The 27,909-nt window shown below is 41.7% G+C and overlaps 1 protein-coding gene across 1 annotated transcript in view; it reads right to left on the bottom strand.

Moving 5' to 3' along the window:
• The window catches only part of LOC119623627 (uncharacterized), a 57,243-nt gene that overhangs the window by 13,976 nt on the left and 15,358 nt on the right, over positions 1-27,909 (bottom strand). Inside the window, exon 8 of the mRNA XM_073005375.1 lies at positions 3,212-3,323. Coding sequence (XP_072861476.1) covers positions 3,212-3,323 — 112 coding nt within the window. The remainder of the gene's footprint in view (positions 1-3,211; positions 3,324-27,909) is intronic.

The raw sequence follows: 27,909 nt of genomic DNA, 5'->3' as shown, positions 1-27,909 counted from the left end.
TATTTTTTCTTTGACCATTGGTTGTTTAAGAGTGTTGTTTAATTCTCACATATTTGTGAATGTTCCAGTTTTCCTTCTGTTAATGTTTCCTTATATTGTGGTTATAGAAAATATTGTATTACTTCAGTCTTTTAAAACTGATTGAGACTTGCTTTGTGACCTAATTTACGGTCTAATCTGGAGAGTGTTCCATGTGTGTTGGAGAATACTAGAGAATATTCTGAAGCCCTTGAGTGGAGTATGATGGCTTTGAATAATCTGAAGTTCAGTAACTAAAGAGGATGGCCAGGGCCAGGCATGGTGGCTCACGCCTGTAATCCCAGCACTTTGGGAGGCCGAGGCGGGTGGATCGCCTGAGGTCAGGAGTTCCAAACCAAAATACCAAAACACAATAGAGGATGGCCTGAGGGAGCACAAGTCCCTAAAACGCAAAGCTCCCTGCACTGCGCCGAGAGGGCCGCAAGAGGGCGCGCGAACCCGCCCTGGCGGACTTGCCAGCGCGCAAGCATGTTTCGCCTGCGGACTGCCTTGTGTGCAATGAGGCAGAGCGCTGGGTTCCCTCAGGACCCGGGGGAGGCGTGGTGGCGGCTTCGTGACAACCTGGGGCGGAGACCTCCGTGAGGCAACAGCCTGTTCGGGCCCTGACAGCTGTGGAGGGAGCTGTTCCCCGGCTTCTCCAGGGACATTTTTCTGGGCTTTCTGCATGGTGCGTGGGTTTCTGCCTCACTCGCGTGCGGTGCCCGGCAGGGCCCCAAGCCAGTTCCCTCCCGCAGGAAGCGGGAACGCCCGGTGTCCTCGCGCGAGGTGGCGGCTTCTGGGAGAAGTCCCCAGACCCTCCCAGGAGGAGGAAGCGCTGTCGGCGGGAAGGGGTGGGCGGAATCCCAGGCCGCTCCGTCCCTGTGAGCCCGACGGGACCGCGAGACGGGCGTTCCCCTCCCGTGGACCGGCCTCTATGAAGCCTTTAAGGTTCGTTTTTGCTGCAACGTGAAAGTAGTTTAAAAACATAAGAAACTGTAAAGTGAGTATGTTAAAACTCACATCATTTTAACTTTAAATAGTTTGTACCCAAGGAAAGTTTGAATACATTTGCCTTCCTGGCTTTAATGAAAGCAAACTTATCAATAACATCGTTAAAATACACTTCTTAGCTTATCTCATTTTCATTTGAACATGTCCAACAATTCCTCATGGCACAGTGACAGTCTTAAATAGCTGTCAATTAATTTCAGCTTACAAAAACTTCTTTTGCGGGACCCCCATTATGACTGGTATCGCTAAAAATTATGTATCAGAACATGTTGGGAAGCAGAGGGAGAAAATATATATCAGATCCACTTCCACATTTGGGAAAGAACTAAGCAAAATGTGTTCGTCAGTTTTGGACATTGAGACATTATTGTTTGGTTTGGTTTTTTAAATGCCAACTATTGTATCATCTGAAAAATTGACATTTAAACTGGCACTGAGCAGTGTGAGTGCGGGGTGGGAATACTGTCTGGGTGCTGGTGTGGAAGTGAATGATGATTGTGGCGCTCCGTGTAGAGATCACAGCTATGCTTGACGGTGGTTTTGAGAGGCCATGTCAGAGATTCATGACTGGGTACTAGTGGAGCCATTATCTGAAGGTGGAGATAAGAGGACATGTAACTTTTTATTCGGGGAGGAAGTTGAGGGCCTCAGTTTGAAATGTATTACATCTTAAGTGCCTATAACACGCACAGACTGTGCCTCAAATGAAATCTAGATGGAGCTTTCAGATGCCATCATCATCAAGATAATGATAGGAGAAATTGCTGCAGCAACTGAAGACAGGCAGGAGGTTTCCAAGGCAGCTATAGTGAAAGGGGCACACAGGGACAGGGACTGGGTCTCAGAATGTTCCCTGATACTGTTCAGGGGGGCTTTGCACAGGACACCAGCAAGGAGTGTTCGTAGACAGGTTTGAAGACAGCCTGAGATGTCAGAGGAGTCTGGCAAAAGAATGATCTCAAAAGGAGGCCGTGGTCAAATTAGTCTTTTTGTTTGTTTGTTTTTGAGATGGGCTCTTGCTCTGTCGCCCGGGCTAGAGTATGGTGGCGGGATCTCAGCTCACTGCAACTCCACCTCCCAGGTTCAAGTGATTCTTCTGCCTCAGCCTCCCGAGTAACTGGGACTACAGGTATGCACCACCACACCCGGCTAATTTTTGTATTTTTAGTAGAGACTCTATTTCACCATATTGGCCAGGCTGGTCTCAAACTCCTGACCTCGTGATCCCCCCGCCTTGGCCTCCCAAAGTGCTGGGACTACATGCATGAGCCACCGCATCCAGCCTAGTCTTCGTTTCTAATTAAGATGAAGCAAGAGAAACAGTGAGTGGATTTATTTTTCACACTCAGGGACAGTTCAATAACTAAGCAGATGAAGCTGAGGAAAACAAAAAACAAAAAACCGTGCAATACCATCTTTTTTCAGGTACACCAGTCATGAACCCCCCGACATTCACCTGAGAGTGACCCTATCCCATCTCCACCCATGTGCACATGCAGAGCGATCTCACACACACAGTGGGGGTGAGGGAGGGGGCTCCCTTCCCAGGGTCAAAGGTGAGAAGGCTCCCGCCACTGCTGCTCACATGGAGGTAGTCACATAGTCAGTTTACAGATAATGAAATGAAAGTCAGAGGGTTTATACTCTCATTAGACCTTGTGTCCAGAGGTATTAATTTCATTCCTCCTCTGACACCAAATCCTAGGAACCCCTCAGAGTGGTCACATGGGGATTCCTGACTCCACAACTGCAGATACCATCTGGAATTTCTCATTTGCTTATTCTTGTTTAGGTGCATGAGCACTGGTTCTCCAACACCCATCCAGTCCTTTAGAGTCTCCCACCCCTCCCTGCAGTACCCACGCCCCACCCTCTGTGTAACCTGCCTTCAGTCATCTTGGCCCCTCCACCTCTGGGATTCAGGCAGCATCAGCACCTCCATCCTAGCTATGCCCCATATGGCCTTGGACACTTGGCCAGGCAACACTGGAATCTGTTATTGGTGGGATGGAACAGTGTCATGACTCATTCCATGTTGCACATTCAGCAATTCTCATGACATAAATCTAGCACATAAGAGAAGCAGGGGCGCCTATGTCATTATGCTGCTGTTGTGACCCACAAGGCCCATAGGGGAGACAGGCTTATAAAATCAGAGTTTAGGGAAGGTTGGTTGACTCACTATGTTCTGGTGAGATGGTAGCTGGACTTCTGCATAGTAACAAGCAGCCACAGCAATATCCCTGTATCTCATAACACACACAGATGAAAATGTGTGAACTGTAGAGGACCACCTAAAACAATAAAGACATTGCATGGACAAATAATGACAATGTGTCATGAACAGAGGCAGCATTATGACCGTTTCACCCTTAAGTCCTAAAAAGAGAAAAAAGTCTAGTAGTATTCATTGAGACCTTACCTAAGGTCTCAATGTAATCAACAGTGTATATAAAATGAGATTTACATGCATTTGCTTACTTAATCCTACCCAGTTGTTTATGGATTGGTTCCTTATGACAAGTAATGTGACCAAACTAGCTCTGCAATAATGTATGATCCAGGATGTTAAGAAGAGATTATAGACATCCTAATTTCACCATTGGATTGGAGATAGAAACAATTTTCTTTCTTTTCTATAGAGATGGGGTCTTTCTATGTTGCCCAGGCTAGTCTGGAACTCTGGGCTCAATAACAAAATTAAATGCCTAAAAAATAAACAAGGTTGAAACTGAAACTAGCTCTGTTCTCTCTGAATCTCAGATTCCTAACCATGCTCATCTTGAGGGGTAGGTGCCAGAGCCAGCTCTTACCAGGATATTTCCCCTCTCAGATGAATGGTTATAAAGACTGCCTCTTCCCACAGCCCGGCTTCTTTCAGCCTGTTCACACAATTACTCCCCAAGCCCACTTTCTCCCACCACAGGGGGACCTCCAGTGCTTTGACCCCACATCCCAAACACCAGTCCCCACCTCTCCTTATTTTCAGTGCACAGCTTCACTGACACTCATTTCAGCACATACAGGGCAGAGCCAACAATTCTAATGTTCTTTCTTCACAGGGAAAGGTCAAGCTGTTCAAGCCCAACCCCAGATGACTCCAAATATCTCCCCTCCCCAAGGCTGCATCTGTCAGAGCACATGATTAGGTTACTGACCCAGTCTAATTACAGTGTTAACTAAATTCCCAATGGCTGTTTCTAAATAAATATAAATATGTGGCATCCTACTATGCCTTGATAATCGAACCATCTTTCCATGATTCATAAATATTTCAGACTGTCCCCATGCTTTTTAAATCTCACAAATCCTCTCCTTTCCCCCTCATTTTCCACAATTGGGTTCACCTCATACTTCCCAGATAATTTATTTATTTATTTATTTATTTATTTTTGGAGACACAGTCTCACTCTATTGCCCAAGCTGGAGTGCAGTGGTGCGATCACAGCTCACTGCAACCTTTGTCTCCCGGGTTCAAGCGATTCTCCTGCTACATTTGCTTACTTAATCCTACCCAGTAACCCTGGGTTGGTACTCAGCCTGCCGAGTAGCTAGGATTACAGACATGCACCACCACACCCGGCTACTTTTGTATTTGTAGTAGAGACAGGATTTCACCATGTTGGCCAGGCTGGTCTCAAACTCCTGAACTCAAGTGATCCACCTACCTCAACCTCCCAAAGTGCTGAGATTACAGGTGTGAGCTACCACGCCTGGCACTACCCAGATATTTTAATCCAATGAGTATTTTAAGTCATTTTCTTTGGACTAAAACACAATTGGAACGTGACCTCTTTGGGGGAATTTTGTTTTTCCTAGGCTTCTCTGACATCTCAGCTGTGGAAACATAGAGTTGTTTGACTTTCACTTTTCTACATAAACCACTTCCTCTACTGAGTACCGTGAAACTGTCTGCCCTTTTTTGCCCCATGTCAAACCCCACGGAAAAGTGCACTTACTTGTACAACTTCCTCTTGCAAATAAGCGGCATGCTGCCCTGGAATCTCTGCTTCAGTTCACTCTCGGTTATAACCCCAGAAGATGGCTGTAGTGTCAGCTGTGATTTTCTCTCTTTGTACTAATTGGAGTCTGTCCACACTTGTGTTCTTCAGAAGTCAGGCAAAGAGATGCTGAGACATTGTGCATGTCCCCTCTCTGACTCTTGCCCTCTGGGATCCTATTGGGACGTTTTAGTGTCTATAGGGGCACAAGGGACTCACCTGATTGTGGCAGGGGCATACAGGGTAGAGAGTGCTCAGGAATTATGAGCCGGGATTTTCCCATCTGTGTGGCGCTGACAGGCAGAGCAACTGCAATTTCCAGCCCAAACTAACAACACTGATCATATACCCATAGATAAGTAATGCATTTATATTTATATCTTTTTTTTTTTTTTTTTTTTTTGAGACGGAGTCTCACTCTGTCGCCCAGGCTGGAGTGCAGTGGCGGGATCTCAGCTCACTGCAAGCTCCGCCTCCCGGGTTCACGCCATTCTCCTACCTCAGCCTCCTGAGTAGCTGGGACTACAGGCGCCCGCCACCTCGCCCGGCTAGTTTTTTGTATTTTTTAGTAGAGACGGGGTTTCACCGTGTTAGCCAGGATTGTCTTGATCTCCTGACCTCGTGATCCACCCGTCTCGGCCTCCCAAAGTGCTGGGATTACAGGCTTGAGCCACCGCGCCTGGCCAAGAACCATCAGCAGCTGCTAACATAAAAGAAAGGCCTCAGTTTGATGGTGTACGTCTTCTGGTGGTATATACCAGCAATATGAAATGACATTGCTGAAAATATTTAAAAAAATCAAAATCTCAGCCGGGTGCAGTAACTCATGTCTGTAATCCCAGCACTTTGTGAGGCCAAGACAGGACGGTCATTTGAGCCCAGGAGTTCAAGACCAGTCTAGGCAACATAGGAAGACCCCATCTCTACAAAAAATAAAATAGAATAAATTAGCTGGACATGCTGGTGCGTGCCTGTGGTCCCGACTACTTGGGAGGCTTATATGGGAGGAGCCCTTGAGCCCAGGAGGTCAACAAAGAGACCCTGCTTAAAAAAAAAAAATAAACAAAAAACATCAAACTCTGAATCTGATCAAGGATCTAACAAACAATTTAAAAGCAATACAGATAGGGGCAGAGGGGCATGTTAAATAATTCCATGGGGATGTAATCAGTAAAATCCATATCTTGTGAAATTCTAAATTAATGCTGTCCAATAAAAATAAAAAGCAAGCCATATAGGTGATTTTATATTTTCTAGTAGCCACATTAAAAACAAAAAGAAACAAGTAAAATTAGTTTTAATAATGTTTTATTTAATCCAAATATATAAAATGTTATTTCAAAATGCATCAATATAAAAACTCTTAATGAGACAGTTTACGTTATCTTATCATACTGTCTTTGAAATCTGGTGTGTGTTTTAATTTGACAGACCATCTCAATTCGCACTAGTCATGTTTCAGGTGGTCCACTGTCACATGTGGCTAGTGGCTTCTGTATTAGACAACATAGCTCTAAAGCACCAATAACCTGGTTTCTTTAATAAACAGTTACAAAGCGGTAAAAGAAAGAGGGGGAAACTTCTGCATTAAAAGTGACCTAAGAGGCATATTAACCTGCTGGGAGCAAGTCCCCCAAAATCTGGCCATAAACTGGCCCCAAAACTGGCCATAAACAAAATCTCTGCAGCACTGTAACATGTTCAGAATGGCCCTAACGCCCGCGCTGGAAGGTTGTGGGTTTACTGGAATGAGGGCAAGGAACACCTGGCCTGCCCAGGGTGGAAAACTGCTTAAAGGTGTTCTTAAGCCACAAACAACAGCATGAGCGATCTGTGCTTTCACGACAAACTCCTGCTGCAGTTAACTAACCCAATCTATTCCTTTAATTCAGACCATCCCTTCGTTTCCCATAAGGGATACTTTTAGTTAATTTAATATCTATAGAAACAACGCTTACGACTGGTTTGCTGTTAATAAATATGTGGGTAAATCTCTGTTCGGGGGTCTCAGCTCTGAAGGCTGTGAGACCCCTGATTTCCCACTTCACACCTCTATATTTCTGTGTGTGTGTCTTTAAACCCTCCAGCACTGCTGGGTTAGGGTCTCCCTGACCGAGCTGGTCTCGGCAAGTGGTGTCCATTCGTGGGGGCTCGAAACCAGGTCGAAGGGTCGCTGGAGCGATGGTTGGAATGGAAAAACTAAGCTGGAGGACACCCGAGTACTCTTAAAGCAATCCCCGTGGTGAGTAAGAAGGGGAGCTCAGAAGCGTCAGGGTAACAATAGGACAAGTGTGGGGTCTAGTTCGTTTCACCTGGGAACTTTTTCACACTGATGATGAGGAGGAAGGAGAGCATGGCAAAATAACAGAAGAGGTTACAGAGCATGTTTATTTGCAGTTAAAGCTAAAGCAGCAAAGGAGGGAGAGGTTCATCCCTACCCTTCTGCACCCCTTCAACATTATTTTGAAGAAAAAGACCCTCCAGATCTTTCTTTTCTGGAGGACAGTGGGTAAAAAGTAGTTGCCCCAGTGACTGTTTGAGCAGCACCTTGAGCAACTGCTCTTAGTTCTATTCAGGCAGGAATTCAGCAAGCTAGACGAGAGGGTGATTTAGAGGCTTGGCAATTCCCTGTTCGAATACACCCCCCAGATCAACAGGGAAATATTACAGTTACATTTGAGCCTTTCCCTTTTAAATCACTCAAAGAATTTCAATAAGCTATAAATCAGTATGGACCAGGTTCTCCTTTTGTATTGGGACTGTTAAAGAATGTTGCTGTTTCCAGTCAGATGATACCTACTGACTGGGACGCTCTTACTGGAACTTGTCTAACTCCTGCTCTTACAATGTAAAGCAGCATTCTCCTGCTTACGTTGTAAGAACATCTCCTGCTTACATTGTACATCTCCTGCTCACATTGTAAGAACTCCTGTTCTTACAATGTAAAACTCGGTACGCAAATGAAGCTTACATTCAGGCTGCTCACAATGCCCAGGCCCAACCTCAAATTAATATAACTGCAGACCAACTTTTGGGGATTGGCGGCTGGGCTGGCTGAGATGCACAAGTGGTCATGCAGGATGATGCCATAGAACAGCTTAGCAGAGTGTGCATTAGAGCGTGGGAAAAAATCACTTCAGGTGGAGAACAATACCCTTCCTTTAGTGCTATAAAACAGGGACAAAGAGAAATACGTTGATTTTGCAGCTCAGTTACAGGAGTCTTTTAAAAAGATGATTGCAGATTTGGCTGCTCAGGATATAGTGTTGCAGTTACCTTACTAGCTTTCGACAATGCTAATCCTGATTGCCAGGCTGCTCTGCGACCTATCAGAGGGAAAGCACATGTAGTTGATTATATCAAGGACTGTGATGGTATCGGAGGTAATGTGCATAAAGCTACTCTGTCGGCACAGGCAACGGCAGGACCGAGAGTGGATAAAGGAAATACTCCATTTCCTGGAGCTTGTTTTAACTGTGGGAAGCATGGCCATACTAAAAAAGAATATAGAAAAAATCAGCAAGTCAGGCTACCAGATAGGGGAAAAAAGAAAACTGCTGATCCTGAAATATGTCCAAAATGTGAAAAAGGAAAACATTGGGCTAATCAATGTCACTCTAAGTTTGATAAAGAAGGGAACTCGATTTTGGGAAATGCCATGAGGGGCCTGTCCTGGGTCCCCTTCTAAACCGGGGCATTTCCAGCTCAGGTCATTCCCTCACCCTTGTACAATGTCTGTCCTCCGCCACAGCTGGTGGTGCCACAGTAGATTTACGCTGCACAAAAGCTGTAAGCCTTCTGCCTGGGGAACCCCCACAAAAGGTCCCAACAGGAGTCTGTGGACCCTTGCTGGGGGGACAAGAGGATTACTTTTAGGAAGGTCCAGTTTAAGTTTAAAAGGGGTACAAATACATACAGGAGTCATTGATTCAGATTACAATGGGGAAATTCAAATCGTTATAGCTACTTCTGTTCCCTGGAAAGCAGAGCCAGGAGAGCATATAGCACAGCTCCTGACTGTGCCATATGTGGGAATGGGAAAAAGTAAAATTAAACAAGAGGATTTGGAAGCACAAATAAACAAGGCAAAGCAGCTTATTGGATAAATCAAATTACTGATAAACGCCCTACCTGTGAAATAACTATTCAGGGAAAGAAATTTAAAGGTTTGGTAGATACAGGAGTGGACATTTCAATCATTTCTCTATAGCACTGGCCGTCAGCATGGCCAATTCAACCTGCTCAATTTAACATAGTTGGAGCTGGTACAGCCGCCGAAGTATATCAAAGTAATTATATTTTGCATTGTGAAGGGACTGATGGACAACCTGGGACTATTCAACCAATTATAACTTCTGTACCTATAAATTTATGGGGAAGAGATTTATTACACCAATGGGGAGCACAAGTTCTAATTCCAGAACAATTATATAGTCCCCAAAATCAACATATGATGCATGAAATGGGGTATGTCCCTGGTACGGGACTAGAAAAAAATTTTGCAATGTTTAAAAAGTTCTTGCCAAACATTAGGATATCATTTTTGATGGCAGCCATTGTTAAGCTTCCAGAACCTATACCTTTAAAATGGTTAACAGATAAGCCAATTTGGATAGAACAATGGCCGCTAAGTAAAGAGAAACTAGAGGTTTTAGAGAAATTAGTTACTGAACAATTAGAAAATGGGCGCATAGCTCCAACATTTTTCCTTTGGAATTCTCCAGTTTTCGTAATTAAGAAAAAAATCAGGTAAATGGAGAATGTTAACTGATTTAAGAGCCATCAATTCAGTTATACAACCTATGGGAGCATTACAGCCAGGATTGCCTTCTCCTGCTATAATTCCAAAAGGTTGGCCTTTAATAGTCACAGATTTAAAAGACTGTTTCTTTACTATCCCTTTAGCTGAGCAAGACTGTAAATGGTTTGCATTTACAATTCCTGAAGTAAACAACCTGCAGCCTGATAAGTGTTTTCATTGTTTTGCAGATGGGTCTAGTAATGGTAAAGCTTCTTATTTTGGCTTAAAAAGCAAAGTGTTTCAGATGCCCTATACATCAGGTCAAAAAGTGGAGCTTGTAGCTGTAATTGAGGTATTGACTGCTTTTGATATGCCTATTAATGTGATTTCTGATTCTTCATACGTGGTTCATTCCTCACAGTTAACTGAAAATGCTCAGTTATGGATTTCACACAGATGAACAACTGATGACTTTATTTACCCAATTACAAACAGCAGTTAGGAGTAGAATGCACCCTTGTTACATCGCTGACATCACGGCTCATACACCTCTTCCAGGACCTTTGACTGAAGGGAATCAAATGGCTGACCACCTAGTTGCTAATGCAATATCTAATTCTAGACACTTTCACAATTTAACCCGTGTAAATGCCTCTAGTCTCAAATGCAGATACAGCATTACCTGGCAAGAAGCTAAAGCTATTATCCAGCGATGCCCAACTTGCCAAATGGTACATTCCTCATCTTTTATAGGAGGAGTTAATCCTCAAGGACTGGAACCTAACTCTCTTTGGCAAATGGATGTCACACATGTTCCCTCGTTTGGGAGACTAGCTTATGTACATGTATGTGTGGACAATTTTTCTTACTTTGTCTGGGCTACATGCCAATGAGGAGAGTCTTCTGCCTGTGTTAAACTTCACCTTTTGCAGTGTTTTGAGGTGATGGGCATTCCAGCTTCTATTAAAACAGATAATGCCCCAGGCTATACTAGCCAAGCTCTAGCTACATTTTTCTCTATGTGGAATATTAAACACATTACTGGTATCCCACACAATTCTCAAGGACAAGCCATAGTGGAAAGAAAGAATCTGTCCCTTAAATAGCAGTTGCAAAGGCAGAAAGGGGGAGACAGATAATACAGAACCCCACAAATGCAACTGAATCTAGCATTATTAACTTTAAATTTGTTGAGCGTGCCCAAAGGCCAGGTGTTATCAGCAGCTGAACAGCATCTACAGAAACCAGCTGCAAAGACAGAAGCAAAACTACTAGTTTGATGGAGAGATCCAATAACAAAAAGTTGGGAAATAGGTAAAATAATAACTTGGGGTAGAGGTTATGCTTGTGTTTCTCCAGGCCAAAATCAACAGCTGATGTGGATACCATCAAGACACCTGACACCTTATTAAGAGCCAGATGCCGAGGAAGAGACTCTGGGAGGATCCTGAGGACCCCCCCAGTTGTAGCCATGTCTAGGCTGATGCTGAGGAGGACCCCAACTGTCATGTCACCTGTCAAACACAGCCACCCACCTGGGGACAGATGAAGAAGCTGTCATAGATGGTGGAAGAAAACCTGAGGAAAGCGGGACAACCAGTCGCAATGAATAATTTAATGGTAGCTATGATAGTGGTTATCACCACTGCCATGAGTATTCCTTCAATAAGGGCTGACACAGAGAACAATTATACTTATTGGGCATATTTATCAATCTTGGCTGGCAATAATGCCTGGATGCAATCACTCTATGACACAGTTACACATGTTTTCTGATCTCAGTATTCACCATAACAAATCTGCTCCTATAATTGAGGCATACCACCCTCAAAAACCTATTTGTAAACAGGATTGGACCCAGTTAGAAAAAATGAACGTACTTGTTTAGGAAGATTGCATTGCAGAACAGGCAGAGGTGCTGCACAATGATTCCTATGGAATTATTATTAATTGGTCCCCTAAGGGGATGTTTAGCTTGATTTGCACCTCTCAGTCTGCGTGCCACGGCCACACTATGTTCAGATGATCTGAACAAAATGGTCAGATGGTAGAAATGATAAGAAGTATGGCAAGAGTTCCTATGATCTGGAATCATGATGGTACAGTGGCACCTCAACCTCAAATGATATGGCCCATTGTAGGAGCTAAACATAAGGATTTGTGGAAACTATTAAATGCTCTTAATAAGATCAAAATTTGGGAAAGAATAAAAAAGCATCTAGAAGGACACTCTACAAACTTGTTTTTAGATACAGCAAAATTAAAAGAACAAGTATTTAAAGCATCCCAGGCACACCTGACCTTAATGCCAGGAACTGGAGTGCTTAAAGGAGCTGCAGACAAATTAGCAGCTAGTAACACATTAAAATGGATAAAAACACTTGGAAGCTCTGTAATTTCAATGATGATTGTTTTTTTAACCTGTGTTGTTTGTCTGTGTATAGTCGGCAGATGTGGATCCCGACTCCTGCAAGAAGTAGCTCACCGTGACAAAGCTGCCCTTGTTTGTATCTCTTTGCAAATCAAAGAAGGGGGACATGTTGGGAGCAAGCCCCCCAAAATCTGGCCATAAACTGGCCCCAAAACTGGCCATAAACAAAATCTCTGCAGCACTGTAACATGTTCATAATGGCCCTAATGCCCACGCTGGGAGGTTGTGGGTTTACTGGAATGAGGGCAAGGAACACCTGGCCCGCCCAGGGTGGAAAACCACTTAAAGGCATTCTTAAGCCACAAACAATAGCATGTGCAATCGGTGCCTTAAGGACAAGCTCCTGCTGCAGTTAACTTACCCAACCTATTCCTTTAATTTGGCCCATCCCTTCATTTCCCATAAGGGATACTTTTAGTTAATTTAATATCTATAGAAACAATGCTAATGACTGGTTTGTTGTTAATAAATATGTGGGTAAATCTCTGTTTGGGGCTGTCAGCTCTGAAGGCCATGAGACCCTTGATTTCCCACTTCACACCTCTATATTTCTGTGTGTGTGTCTTTAATTCCTCTAGCGCCACTGGGTTAGGGTCTCCCCAGCTGAACTGGTCTCGGCATTAACCAGTTACACCATATGAATCAACTGGGGAGACAAATACCAAATGAGTATTTGGTGAAACAAAGGCTCAGTGTTCATTTTTTTAGCTGTAATAATAGTAATATTATATAACACTAAGAATTTTAAAAATTGTCAGAGATATATAATAAAATAGATTAAATAATATAATGTTTTGTATTTGTATCAAAATAATTAGTGAGAGAAGGGTTACAGATGAAATGTGATTGTTCATGGGTTAACTGGTTAAGACGGCAATAGGTTTAAGGGATTCAAACTACTTCCCACTTCTGGGACTATAATGCTTATCAAGTATCAGAGACTGCTCTAGGGGCTTATAATGTATTGAATGAATCATCACAATAAGGAAGGTGCTATTTACAAATAAGGAAAGTGAGGCACAGAGATGCTAGGTGTCTTGCCCAAGGTCAAAGAAGCAAAAGAGTCTAGATTCAAATCCAAGCAGTCTGTATTGAGAATTCCAGCTTGTAACCTTGTAATCATTCTGATCTATGGTCTAGTAAACTAAGAGCCCTGAGTAGCTGACTACTCAGGCAAAGAAGTCAACTTAGATCATATCTGGCTAAGGTCTGTTCTAGATCAGAAGAAAGATTTCCTCTGGGGTGTTTTACTACCACTTAGATATGTATGCTTGTCATACATGTCTTATGTATACATATCCCTTTGGCGTTTTCAACCTTTAGGTTTTTGAAGCATGTTTTAGATAATACTGCTAATAATAAAACATGGCAAATGTAGGAGATGATGAGTTCATAAACTTTATTGCTAATCACTTGACATGTGTGTAATTCAAACTGTAACCAATATAGTGGGTTTTGTTTTCTTTTTCCACCAAGAACTCAGCCCCAGGAAAAACCTGAAAAGGCCCTAATCTCTCATCTATGGTTCACCTTGAGGCTCTGTACAAGCAAGAAGTGACTAAGGCAGAGCTGTAACCTGCCTGCCTAAGAGGAAAATGTATGCCCAACACATACAAAGATCCCTCTGGCAGTTGCTGAAGACTTACTGGTTTAAGACATAAAGAAATCTGTCTAATCATTAACTAATCACCATGTTAACCAAGCAGATATTTTAGTGGCTATACATGATAAAGAATACAGACTTTACAGATTGGTCCAGGAAAGTTTCTAAACAAAAATAGCAGCAGTGCCACCAACGACTGCAACAACAAACCCTAAAGAGGGGAGAATCTGATTTCCAGAGTTACCACATTATATTATTTAAAATAACTAACTGGTTTTCAACGAAAAATTATTAAAACACACAAAGAAACATGAAAGCATGGACCCACACACAGTAAAAAATAAAGCATCAATGGAAACTACCTCCAAGGAAGTCAAGATGTTGTACTTATTAAACACAGACATTAAGCCTGCTATTATAAGTATGTTCAAAGGCCTAAATAAAACCATGTATAAAGATTTAAAAGAAATTATGAGAATGATATTTCACTAAATGGAAATTTTTGAGTTGAAAAGTATAATAATTGAAATAAGTGTATCAGTAAAACATAACAAATTTAAACATATACTCACCTAACAAAACAGTCCCATAATATAGGAAGCAAAAATGTATGAAATTGAAGGGGCAAAGAGATAATTCAACAGTAGTAGCCGGACAAAGTGAAAGCAGTGCTCAGAGGGAAATTTATAGCTATAAAATGTCTACAATTTAAAAAGAAGGAATCAATAACCTAAAGTTATACCTTAAGGCGCTAGAGAAGGAAGAGTGAACTAAATTTTTTAGAAAGCAGAAGGAAGGAAATAATAAATATTAGAATGGAGATAAAATAGAGAACAGAAAAACAGCAGAGGAAATAAAAAAGGCAAAAGTTGGTTATTTAGAAAGATTAAAAAATGGCAAACCATTAGCTAGAGGGATTAAGAAAAAAAGAGAGAAGACACAGATTCCTAAAATCAGAATGAAAAAGAAGACATCACTACTGACCTTAAAGAAATAAGAGGATTATAAAGGAACACTATGAACAATGGTATGTGAACTTAGATGAACCGGACAAATTCTTAGAAAAGCATTAACTACCAAAACTGACTCAGTGTAACAGGAAATCTGGATAGATCCATAACAAGTAAAACTTCCCACAAAGAAAAGCCTGGGTTCAAATGGCTTCATGTGAATTATACCAAACATTTCAAGAAGAATTAATACCAATCCTTCACTAACTCTTCCAAAAAATGGAAGGGAACAATTCCAAAGCCACTTTATGAGACCAGTATTACCTAAACTAGACAAAGACATCAGAAGAACACTACAGACCAGTATCCTTATGAATACAGACACAAAATTCTCAACAAAATACTAACAAAGTGGGTTCAGCAACAAATAAAATGCAGCATATACTACAGCCAAATGGAAATTATCTTAGGAATACAAGGTTTTGTATTTCATGTAATACAAAAAATCAATCAATAGAATAAAGAACAACTGCACAATCATCTTAATAGATTCAAAAATGCATTTGACATAATTCAACAAACTAAAAATAGAAGCAAACATCATCAATCCGATAAAGACTCTCTGTGAAAAACTACATCTAACATCATACTTAATGGTAAACAGCTGAATAGCTGAATGTGATCATAAACAGGACAACAATGTCCCTTCTCACTTTTCTTTTTCTCTTTTTTTTTTTTTTTGGATACAGGATCTTGCTTATCACCCACGTTGGAGTACAGTGGTGCAATTTCGGTTCAATGCAACCTCCACCCTGCCAGTTCAAGGGATCCTCCCATCTCAGCCTCCCAAGTAGCTGGGATTACAGGTTTGCACCACCACGCCTGGCTAATTTTTGTATTTTTTAGTAGAGTCGGGGTTTTACAATGTTGGCCAGGCTGGTCTCAAACTCCTGTCCTCAAGTGAGCCACCCACCTCAGGCTCCCAAAGTGCTGGGATTACAGGCATGGGCCACCATGTCCAGCCATTCCTTCTCACTTCTATTCAACATTATATTCTACATTTTTGCAAGGGAAATTAGAAAAGGAAAAGAAATACAGAGTATCCAGATAGGAAAGGACAAAGCAAATTTCTATTTGCAAATGATACAATCTCTCTATATAGTTAATGTTATCTTGCATATAAAAAACCCTAAGAAATCCAGGCACACACACACACACAATTTAGTTCTATTAGAACTAATAAGCTAGTTCAGCAAGATTCAGGATGCAAGATCTATATGTGTGTGTATAAGTCAATTATTTGCATACACTACCAATAACTACTTCAAAAAGAAATTAAGAAAAAAAATCATTTATAACAGCAAAAATAAGAAAACAGGAATGAAGTTAATAAAAGATGCGTAAAACATGCACACTGAAAACTATAAAACTACAAAACTGAAAGAAACTAAAGAATACATAAATAAATGGGAGGACAACCCATGATGAAGTATGGAAGACTTAATCTTGCTAATATAGCATTACTCTCCAAATTGATCAACAGATTCAACACAAGACTTACGTAAATTCCATCTGGCTTGTTTTTTCTGAAATGGAAAAGCTGATCCTAAAATTCATTTGGAAATGAATTTGTTTTTCAAAACAATATTGAAAAAGAAGAAAGCTGAGGCACTCACACCTCCTAATTTCAAAACTTACTTCAAAGATACTTTCAAAACTTACTTCAAAGCTATAGTGCTCAAGACAGTATGGTACTGACATTAGGATAGACATTTCCATCAATGGAATAGGACTGACAGTCTAGGAATAAATCCCTACTATAATGGTCAGTTGGTTTTCAATAAGGGTACTAAGACAATGAGTAGAGAATGGTCTTTTCAACAAACAGTGCTGAGACAACTGAATATTCACATGCCAAAGAATGAAGTTGAATCTCTACCTCAGACCATAAACAAAACTTAACTCAAAATGGACTATAAACCTAAACGTAAGTAGCAAAACTATAAAACTGTAAGAACGAAAGAGGAACATCTTCATGACCTTTGATTTGGCAATGAATTATTAGATATGACACCAAAACCACAATAGACAAAAGACAAGAACAGATCATTTGCACTTCATCAAAATTAAAAACTTCTGTCCTTCCAGGGACATCATTAAAAACTCTAAAAGGCAACCAAAGAATGTGAGAAAATATTTACAAACCATTTATATGAAAAGGGATGTGTGTTTACATGTAAACAAATAACCCAATTAAAAAATGGTCAAAGGATTTGAATAGACATTTCTCCAAAGGAGATATACAAATGACCAATAAGTATGCTCAAGAGAAGATGCTCAAAGTCCTTAGTAATTGGGAAAATAAAATCCGTAAGATACAGTAAAATACCACTTCACAACCAATGAGATGTCTATAATAAAAAAAGCCAGACAATATTAAGTGTTGTTGAGCAATTGCAACACTCATACATTGCTGGTGGGAATGTAATATGGCGCAGCTGCTTTGGAAAGCAATCTGACAGTTCCCCAAATGGTTTAACATAGAATTATCATACGATCCAGCAAAATTCCAACCCTAGGTATATACCAAGAGAAATGAAAACATATGCTCACACAAAAACATATACACAAATGTATTAGCATCATTATTAATTGCCCCAAAGTGGAAACAACTCAAATGCTCATCAACTGACAAATGGATAAGCAGTATGTGCTATATCCATACAACTGGAATACTATTTGGCCACAAAAAGGAATACAGTACTGACACAGGCTACAACACACATAAGCCTTGAAAACATTATGCTAAAATGAAAGAAGACAGTTTCAAAGGACCATATATTATATCATTCCATTTATATGAAATGTCTACAATAGGCAAATCTATAGAGATGAAAAGATTAGTGGTTGTCAGAGGCTATAAGGTGGGGGAATTGAGTACTGCTAGTGGGTATGGGGCTTCTTTTTGAGGGTGATGGAATGTTCTGGAATTCCACACAGTGATGGTTATCTGGGGATATATTTAAAAACCACTGAAATGAATACTTTATGAATTATATGAATTACAACTTAGTAAAACTGTCATTAAAAATACTGCCAGAGAGGTGGTTCCAAGATGGCCGAATAGGAACAGTTCCAGTCTACAGCTCTCAGCATCAGCAGCGCAGAAGACAGGTGATTTCTGCATTTCCAACTGAGGTACTGGGTTCATCTCACTAGGGCTTGTCGGACAGTGGGTGAGGGTCAGTGGGTGCAGCCCACCAAGTGTAAGCCGAAGCAGGGCGAGGCATCACCTCACCTGGGAAGCGCAAGGGGTCAGGAAATACCCTTTCCTACCCAAGGGAAGCTGTGACAGATGGCCCCTGGACAATCGGGTCATACTCACCCTAATACTGTGCTTTTCCAATGGTCTTAGCAAATGGCACACCAGGAGATTATATCCCGCACCTGGCTTGGAGGGTCTCATACCCACGGAGCCTCGCTCATTGCTAGCACAGCAGTCTGAGACTGAACTGCAAGGTGGCAGCAAGGATGGGGGAGGGGTGCCCGCCATTGCTGAGGCTTGAGTAGGTAAACAAAGTGGCCAGGAAGCTCGAACTGGGTAGAGCCCACCACAGCTCAAGGAGGCCTGCCTGCTTCTGTAGACTCCACCTCTGGTGGCAGGGCATAGCTCAACAAAAGGCTGCAGAAACCTCTGCAGACTTAAATGTTCCTGTCTGACAGGTTTGAAGAGAGTAGTGGTTCTCCCAGCACGGAGTTTGAGATCTGAGAACGGACAGACTGCCTCCTCAAGTGGGTCCCTGACCCCCGAGTAGCCTAACTGGGAGGCAACCCCCAGTAGGGGCAGACTGACACCCCCCACGGCCGGGTACCCCTCTGAGATGAAGCTTCCAGAGGAACGATCAGGCAGCAACATCTGCTGTTTAGCAATATTCGCTGTTCTGCAGCTTCCACTGCCTGATACTCAGGCAAACAGGGTCTGGAGTGCACCTCCAGCAAACTCCAACAGACCTGCAGCTGAGGGTCCTGACTGTTGGAAGGAAAACTAACAAACAGAAAGGACATCCACATCAAAATCCCATCTGTACATCACCATCATCAAAGACCAAAGGTAGATAAAACCACAAAGATGGGGAAAAAAACAGAGCAGAAAAGTTGAAAATTCTAAAAATCAGAGCACCTCTCCCCCTCCAAAGGAACACAGCTCCTTGCCAGCAACGGAACAAAGCTGGACAGAGAATGACTTTGACGAGTTGAAAGAAGAAGCCTTCAGAAAATCAAGCTTCTCCAAGCTAAGGGAGGAAGTTTGAACCCATCGCAAAGAAGCTAAAAACCTTGAAAAAAGATTAGACGAAAGGCTAACTAGAATAACCAGTGTAGAGAAGTCCTTAAATGACCTGATGGAGCTGAAAACCATGGCACGAAACTATGTGACAAATGCACAAGCTTCACTTGCCGATTCGATCACGTGGAAGAAAGGATATCAGTGATTGAAGATGAAATGAATGAAATGAAGCAAGAAGTTTAGAGAAAAAAGAGTAAAAAGAAACGAACAAAGCCTCTAAGAAATATGGGACTATGTGAAAAGATCAAATCTACGTCCGATTGGTGTACCTGAAAGTAATGGGGAGAATGGAACCAAATTGGAAAACACTCTGCAGGATATTATCTAGGAGAACTTCCCCAACCTAGCAAGGAAGGCCAACATTCAAATTCAGGAAATACAGAGAACGGCACAAAGATACTCCTCGAGAAGAGCAACTCCAAGACACATAATTGTCAGATTCACCAAAGTTGAAATGAACTAAAAAACGTTAAGGGCAGCCAGAGAGAAAGGTCGAGTTACCCACAAAGGGAAGCCCATCAGATTAACAGCGGATCTCTCGGCAGAAACTCTACAAGCCAGAAGAGAGTGGGGGCCGATATTCGACATTCTTAAAGAAAAGACTTTTCAACCAAGAATTTCATATCCAGCCAAACTAAGCTTCATAAGTGAAGGAGAAATAAAATCCATTACAGACAAGCAAATGCTGAAAGATTTTGTCAGCACCAGGCCTGCTCTACAAGAGCTCCTGAAGAAAGCACTAAACATGGAAAGGAACAACCGGTACCAGCCACTGAAAAACATGCCAAACTGTAAAGACCATCGATGCTAGGAAGAAACTGCATCAACTAACAAGCAAAATAACCAACTAACATCATAATGACAGGATCAAATTCACACATAACAATATTAACCTTAAACGTAAATGGGCTAAATGCTCCAATTAAAAGACACAGACTGGCAAACTGGATAGAGTCAAGCCTCATCAGTGTGCTGTATTCAGGAGACCCATCTCACGTGCAGAGACACACATAGGCTCAAAATAAAGGGATGGAGGAAGATCTACCAAGCAAATGGAAAACAAAAAAAGGCGGGGGTTGCAATCCTAGCTTCTGATAAAACAGACTTTAAACCAACAAAATCAAAAGAGACAAAGAAGGCCATTACATAATGGTAAAGGGATCAATTCAATAAGAAGAGCTGACTATCCTAAATATATATGAACCCAATACAGGAGCACCCAGATTCATAAAGCAAGTCCTTAGAGACCTACAAAGAGACTTAGACTCCCACACAATAACAATGGGAGACTTTAACACCCCACTGTCAACATTAGACAGATGAACGAGACAGAAAGTTAAAAAGGATATTCAGGAGTTGAACTCGGCTCTGTACCAAGCAGACCTAATAGACATTTACAGAACTCTCCACCCCAAATCAACAGAATATACATTCTTCTTAGCACCACATCGCACTTATTCCCAAATTGACCACATGGTTGGAAGTAAAGCACTCCTCAGCAAATGTAAAAGAACAGAAATTATAACAAACTGTCTCTCAGACCACAGTGCAATCAAACTAGAATGCAGGATTAAGAAACTCACTCAAAACCGCTCAACTACACGGAAACTGAACAATCTGCTCCTGAATGACTACTGGGTACATAACGAAATGAAGGCAGAAATAAAGACGTTCTTTGAAACCAATGAGAACAAAGACACAACATACCAGAATCTCTGGGACACATTTAAAACAGTGTGTAGAGGGAAATTTATAGCACGATATACCCACAAGAGAAAGCAGGAAAGATCTAAAATAGACACCCTAACATCACAATTAAAACAACTAAAGAAGCAAGAGCAAACACATTCAAAAGCTAGCAGAAGGCAAGAAATGACGAAGATCAGAGCAGAACTGAAGGAGATAGAAATACAAAAAACCCTCAAAAGATCAACGAATCCAGGAGCTGGTTTTTTGAAAAGATCAACAAAATTGACAGACTGCTAGCAAGATTAATAAAGAAGAAAAGAGAGAAGAATCAAATAGATGCAATAAAAACTGATAGAGGGGTTATCACCACCGATCCCACAGAAATACAAACTGCCATCAGAGAATACTATAAACACCTCTATGCAAATAAACTAGAAAATCGAGAATAAATGGATAAATTCCTGGACATGCACACTCTCCCAAGACTAAACCAGGAAGAAGTTGAAGCCCTGAATAGACCAATAACAGGCTCTAAAATTGAGGCAATAATAGCCCACCAACCAAAAAAAGTCCGGGACCAGACAAATTCACAGCTGAATTCTACCAGAGGTACAAGGAGGAGCTGGTACCATCCCTTCTGAAACTATTCCAATCAATAGAAAAAGAGGGAATCCTCCTTAAGTCATTTTATGAGGCCAACATCATCCTGATACTAAAGCCTGGCAGAGACACAACAAAAAAAGAGAATTTTAGACCAATATCCCTGATGAACGTCGATGCAAAAATCCTCAATAAAATACTGGCAAACCGAATCCAGCAGCACATCAAAAAGCTTATCCACCATGATCAAGTGGGCTTCATCCCTGGGATGCAAGGCTGGTTCAACATACGCAAATCAACACACGTAATCCATCATATAAACAGAATCAAAGACAAAAACCACATGACCACATGATTGTCTCAATAGATGCAGAAAAGGCCTCTGACAAAATTCAACAGCCCTTCATGCTAAAAACTCTCAATAAATTAGGTATTGATGGGACATATCTCAAAATAATAAGACCTATTTATGACAAACCCACAGCCAATATCATACTGAATGGGCAAAAACTAGAAGCACTCCCTTTGAAAACTGGCACAAGACAAGGATGCCCTCTCTCACCACTCCTATTCAACATAGTGTTGGAAGTTCTGGCCAGGGCAATCAGGCAGGAGAAAGAAATAAAGGGTATTCAGTTAGGAAAAGAGGAAGTCAAATTGTCCCTGTTTGCAGATTACATGATTGTATATTTAGAAAACCCCATCATCTCAGCCCAAAATCTCCCTAAGCTGATAAGCAGCTTCAGCAGTCTCAGGATACAAAATCAATGTGCAAAAATCACAAGCATTCTTATACACCAATAACAGACAGACAGCCAAATCATGAGTGAATTCCCATTCACAATTGCTTCAAAGGAATAAAATACCTAGGAATCCAACTTACAAGGGATGTGAAGGACCTCTTCAAGGAGAACTACAAACCACTGCTCAGTGAAATAAAAGAGGCCACAAACAAACGGAAGAACATTCCATGCTCATGCATAGGAAGAACTAGTATCGTGAAAATGGCCATACTGCCCAAGGTAATTTGTAGATTCAATGCCATCCCCGTTAAGCTACCAATGACATTCTTCACAGAATTGAAAAAAACTACTTTAAAGTTCATATGGAACCAAAAAAGAGCCCGCATTGCCAAGACAATCCTAAGCAAAAAGAACAAAGCTGGAGGCATCACGCTACCTGACTTCAAACTATACTACAAGGCTACAGTAACCAAAACAGCACGGTACTGGTACCAAAACAGAGATATAGACCAATGGAACAGAACAGAGCCCTCGGAAATAATACCACACATCTACAGCCATCTGATATTTTACAAACCTGACAAAAAATGGGGAAAGGATTCCCTATTTAATAAATGGTGCTGGGAAAACTGGCTAGCCATATGTAGAAAGCTGAAACTGGCTCCCTTCCTTACACCTTATACAAAAATTAATTCAAGATGGATTAAAGACTTAAATGTTAGACCTAAAACCATCCTTATAAACCCTAGAAGAAAATCTAGGCAATACCATTCAGGACACAGGCATGGGCAAGGACTTCATGTCTCAAACACCAAAGCAATGGCAACAAAAGCCAAAATAGACAATTGGGATCTAATTAAACTAAAGAGCTTCTGCACAGCAAAAGAAACTACCATCAGAGTGAACGGACAACCTACAGAATGGGAGAAAATTTTTGCAATCTATTTATCTGACAAAGGGCTAATATCCAGAATCTACAAAGAACTCAAACAAACTTACAAGAAAAAAGCAAACAGCCGGGCACGGTGGCTCACACCTGTAATCCCAGCAGTTTGGGAGGCCAAGGCGGGCGGATCACAAGGTCAGGAGATGGAGACCATCCTGGCTAACACGGTCAAACCCTGTCTCTACTAAAAATATAAAAAATTTAGCCGGGTGTGGTGGCGGGCGCCTGTACTCCCAGCTACTCGGGAGGCTGAGACAGGAGAACGGCGTGAACCCGGGAGGCGGAGCTTGCAGTAAGCTGAGATCGCGCCACCGCACTCCAGCCTGGGCAACAAAGCGAGACTCCGTCTCAAAAAAACAAACAAACAAAAACCCCAAAGAACAAACAACCCCATCAAAAAGTGGGCAAAGGATATAAACAGACACTTCTCAAAAGAAGACATCTATGCATCAAACAGACACATGAAAAAATGCTCATCATCACTGGCCATCAGAGAAATGCAAATCAAAACCACAATCAAAGCCATCTCGCACCAGTTAGAATGGCAAACATTAAAAAGTCAGGAAACAACAGGTATTGGGGAGGATGTGGAAAAATAGGAACACTTTTACACTGTTGGTGGCACTGTAAACTAGTTCAACCATTGTGGAAGACTGTGTGGCGATTCCTCAAGCATCTAGAACTAGAAATACCATTTGACCCAGCAATCCCATTACTGGGTATATACGTAAAGGATTATAAATCATGCAGCTATAAAGACACATGCACACGTATGTTTATTGCAGCACTATTCACAATAGTAAAGACTTGGAACCAACCCAAATGTCCATCAATGATAGACTGGATTAAGAAAATGTGGCACCTATAACCATGGAATACTATGCAGCCATAAAAAAGGATGAGTTCATGTCCTTTGTAGGGACATGGATGAAGCTGGAAACCATCATTCTCAGCAAACTATCGCAAGGACAAAAAAACAAAAACAAAAACAAAAACCGCATGTTCTCACTCATGAGTGGGAACTGAACAATGAAAACACATGGACCTAGGGTGGGGAACATCACACACTGGGGCCTGTCGTGGAGTTGGGGGAGGCGGGGCGGGGTAGGGTAGGGATGGCATTAGGAGATATAACTAATGTAAATGACGAGTTAATGGATGCAGCACACCAACATGGCACATGTATACATATGTAACAAACCTGCACGTTGTGCACATGTACCCTGGAACTTAAAGTATAATAAAGAAAACAAAAAAAGAAAGAAAGAAAATAGCTTCAGGATCAAGAGCGCCCTAAAGTACAGCGGTCTGGATAACGCAAGTGTTGAATCAGATCTTTCCCTGCTGCTGTGTTCCCCAAATAATAATATGGGCCCTCTGTACAGATGCCAACTCCACTGACCCACTAGTATTTGAAAAGGATGCCATGGGGAGTTATTTCTGCTACTCTTTTAAAAAAATAATTCACTTATGAGATGGAGGTGGAAATTCACAGAGAATTGACAGGTATGGGTTATTTCTTGTAGGGTCTCAGAATAGAGCAATGCCAAGCACCCTTTGGGGGCCTGGTCTTGTGCTACTGATCTTACTGGTCGTACAGAAGGGCTGCTCCCATTGGCTCTTGGGTGGGATGGTAAATTTGCTAAACCAGGTTCACTGCACCTTCCCCTCACAAAGGAGTATATATGCCTGGAGTGGCTCCATTGCTAGGCTCCATTTCCAGCACCTACCAATTGGCACTGTGTATTTTTAAAAGAACAACATTGAAGCTCCTTGCCTCCTTTCAAACTGTGAGAGAGAGAAAGTTTCTATTCAGTGTTCTAAATGCTATCTGCTTAGTTTGATAGGGTTTTAGTGACTATCATAGGTGTTTTATTGAAGTCCAAAGTATCCCAGAAAATGTACATTCCTCTCTTTTCTTATTAAATGGTGCACAGGAAAAAAAAAAAAAAAATACTGCCAGAAAGACAATCTTTTTCTTCTCTCCCAGGGGAAAATCAGGTAAATAAATAATTATAAAAAATCAGAGGTTTGTGTGGCATGAAGAACGAATGAAATATTGATTATAGAATGTAGAAGTGTGAATTAAGCTTTGAAACATAAAACTGCTGCAACAGTTTTGATGCGTTCCCCCCAAAACCTCATGTTCAAAACTGATCCCCATGTTGGAGATGGGGCCCAATGGGAGGTGTCTGTGTCATGGGGCTGGGTCCCTCATGAATGGCTTGGTGCCATCCTCACGGTAATGAGTGAGTTCTCCCTCTATGATTAATAGTTCCCATGAGAGCTGGCTATTAAAAAGAGCATGGGCCGGGCACAGTGGCTCACGTCTGTAATCCCAGCACTTTGGGAGGCTGAGGTGGGCAGATCACTAGGTCAGGAGATCGAGACCATCCTGGCTAACACAGTGAAACCCTGTTTCTACTAAAAATACAAAAACATTAGCCAGACGTGGTGGCGGGCACCTGTAGTCCCAGCTACTCAGGAGGCTGAGGCAGGAGAATGGCGTGAACCCAGGAGGTGGAGCTTGCAGTGAGCCAAGATCGCACCACTGCACTTCAGCCTGGGTGACAAAGCGAGACTCCGTCTCAGAAAAACAAAAAAAAGAGCATGGCCCCTTCTCTCTCCCACTCTTGCTATGTGGTCTCTACACACACTGGCGCTCTTTCCTTTTCACTGTGAATGGAAGCAGCCTGAGGCCCTCACAAGATGCAGATACTGGCAGTATGCTTCTTATACAAACTGCAGAACTGTGAGCCAAATAAACCCTTTTCTTTATAAATTACCCACCTTTGGGTATTCCTTTATATGGCAACAAACAGACTAAAACAACTTCTAAGAATGTTGAGGGCATTCTGATCTTGGTGAAAGTAAATTCACTTAAGTATCCTTTATTCAGAAACTGAACTTTGTTAAACTGAAGAAACTATTACTATAACTAAAGTTTTATTTTTATTGCAAAAAGTTCCTAGGGAGCTAAAAGAGTACCCATTTATTTCAATTGCACCATCCCAGACCAACTCTATTCATAATTTAGACAAAATTGGAAACCTAATACATAATACCCGGAAATTGTTGATTCTAAGATAACACACTGATGCATGCAATGGAAACCAGAAATCATAAGCCTCATATTCTTTACCTCAAAGACACTGAGAAAATAACATTAAGCCAGACTGATGTAAAAGTTTCTTTTTGATGGAGCTCGAGAAAGTAAAAATTAGCTTATACTGAGAAAGCAAAATTCTGCCCTTCCACACCTCAAGCTACAATAGACACAGATAAAACCCATTGAAAAGTTAACAGCAAACAATATTTCTTCTAAGGTCATTCTGCAGCTGTAAAATGTCATAATTACCCGTTTTGAGCAACTACTGCTTTCTTACTCATTATGACACCTCGTCTTTTAAAGTCATAGGCTGTCAGAAATTGTGTAGTCCGAAATCATATCAGCAAGAACGAAAGTAACTTTGATGCTGAGAAGCAGTTATCTGCAACTCAGATGCAGACTTTCACATGAGGGGTTTCTGAATATGTAATTTTACATTTAACTTTGTATTTTCCAAGGAAATAGGATCCCAGGTCCATTATGCAGTCCGGACATGGCCTTGACTCTTTTATACAAAGCCTATTTTGTTTTAAGTCTATCACATCACTGATCTCACTGAAATTTCATCAGAATTCCCTCCTTCATCAAGATTATATGATAACCCAGTCGGGTGCCATGGCTCATGCTCGTAATCCCAGCATTTTGGGAGGCTGAGGTGGGCGGATCACTTGAGGTCAGGAGTTGGAAGACCAGCTTGGCCAACATGGTGAAACCCCGTCTATACTAAAAATACAAAAATTAGCCAGACATAGAGGTGGGTGCCTAGTCCCAGCTACTGGGAGGTTTTTAAAGGCTTCGTATTATCTCTTGTTCATCTTGAGGCTATGCTTATCTAGTTGTTTGTTGTTGGGAAATTAAGTTGTTCACCAAAAGTTACGACATATATACTGGCACTATGATACTCACTGTCCATGACCTCACTGGTTTTAGTTTGTGACTTCACTAGCATGTAAGTGTCTTAATCTTACACATGTCAGAAAATATCAAGACTCTTTGTCTTGATGTGTTCCTTTTGGGTCTGATTATAACAATCATGCAATAAGAGTTCTTCATCAATCTTCTATAGTTTCTTTGTTAGACGTTTGCACTAAAAAACATGTACCTGTAAAATAAAAGACATTTAGCATTGAAAGTTCTTCTGGCCGGGCGCGGTGGCTCAAGCATGTAATCCCAACACTTTGGGAGGCCGAGACGGGTGGATCACGAGGTCAGGAGATCGAGACTATCCTGGCTAACACGGTGAAAACCCATCTCTACTAAAAAATACAAAAAAAACTAGCCAGGCGAGGTGGCGGGCGCCTGTAGTCCCAGCTACTCAGGAGGCTGAGGCAGGAGAATGGCGTGGACCCGGGAGACGGAGCTTGCAGTGAGCTGAGATCTGGCCACTGCACTCCAGCCTGGGCTACAGAGTGAGAGTCCGTCTCAAAAAAAAAAAAAAAAAAGAAAGTTCTTCTTTTAAAGGACTATGCTACAAACAAACAAACAAACAAAAAAAACCACTAATTGAAAATGTCAGCCGGGCACAGTGGCTCATGTCTGTAACCCAGCACTTTGGGAGGCTGAGGCAGGCAGGTCACCTGAGGTTAGGAGTTCAAGACCAGCCTGGCCAACACGGTGAAACCCCATCTCTACTGAAAATACAAAAATTAGCTGGGCGTGGTAGTAGGTGCCTGTAATCCCGGCTACTTGGGAGGCTGAGGCAGGAGAATCGCTTATACCTGG

This window comes from Chlorocebus sabaeus, chromosome 16 (assembly GCF_047675955.1).
Source record: "Chlorocebus sabaeus isolate Y175 chromosome 16, mChlSab1.0.hap1, whole genome shotgun sequence".
Lineage (NCBI taxonomy): Eukaryota > Metazoa > Chordata > Mammalia > Primates > Cercopithecidae > Chlorocebus > Chlorocebus sabaeus.
Note: the sequence above shows the minus strand (reverse complement) of the source record. Positions and strands in the feature narration are given on the sequence as shown.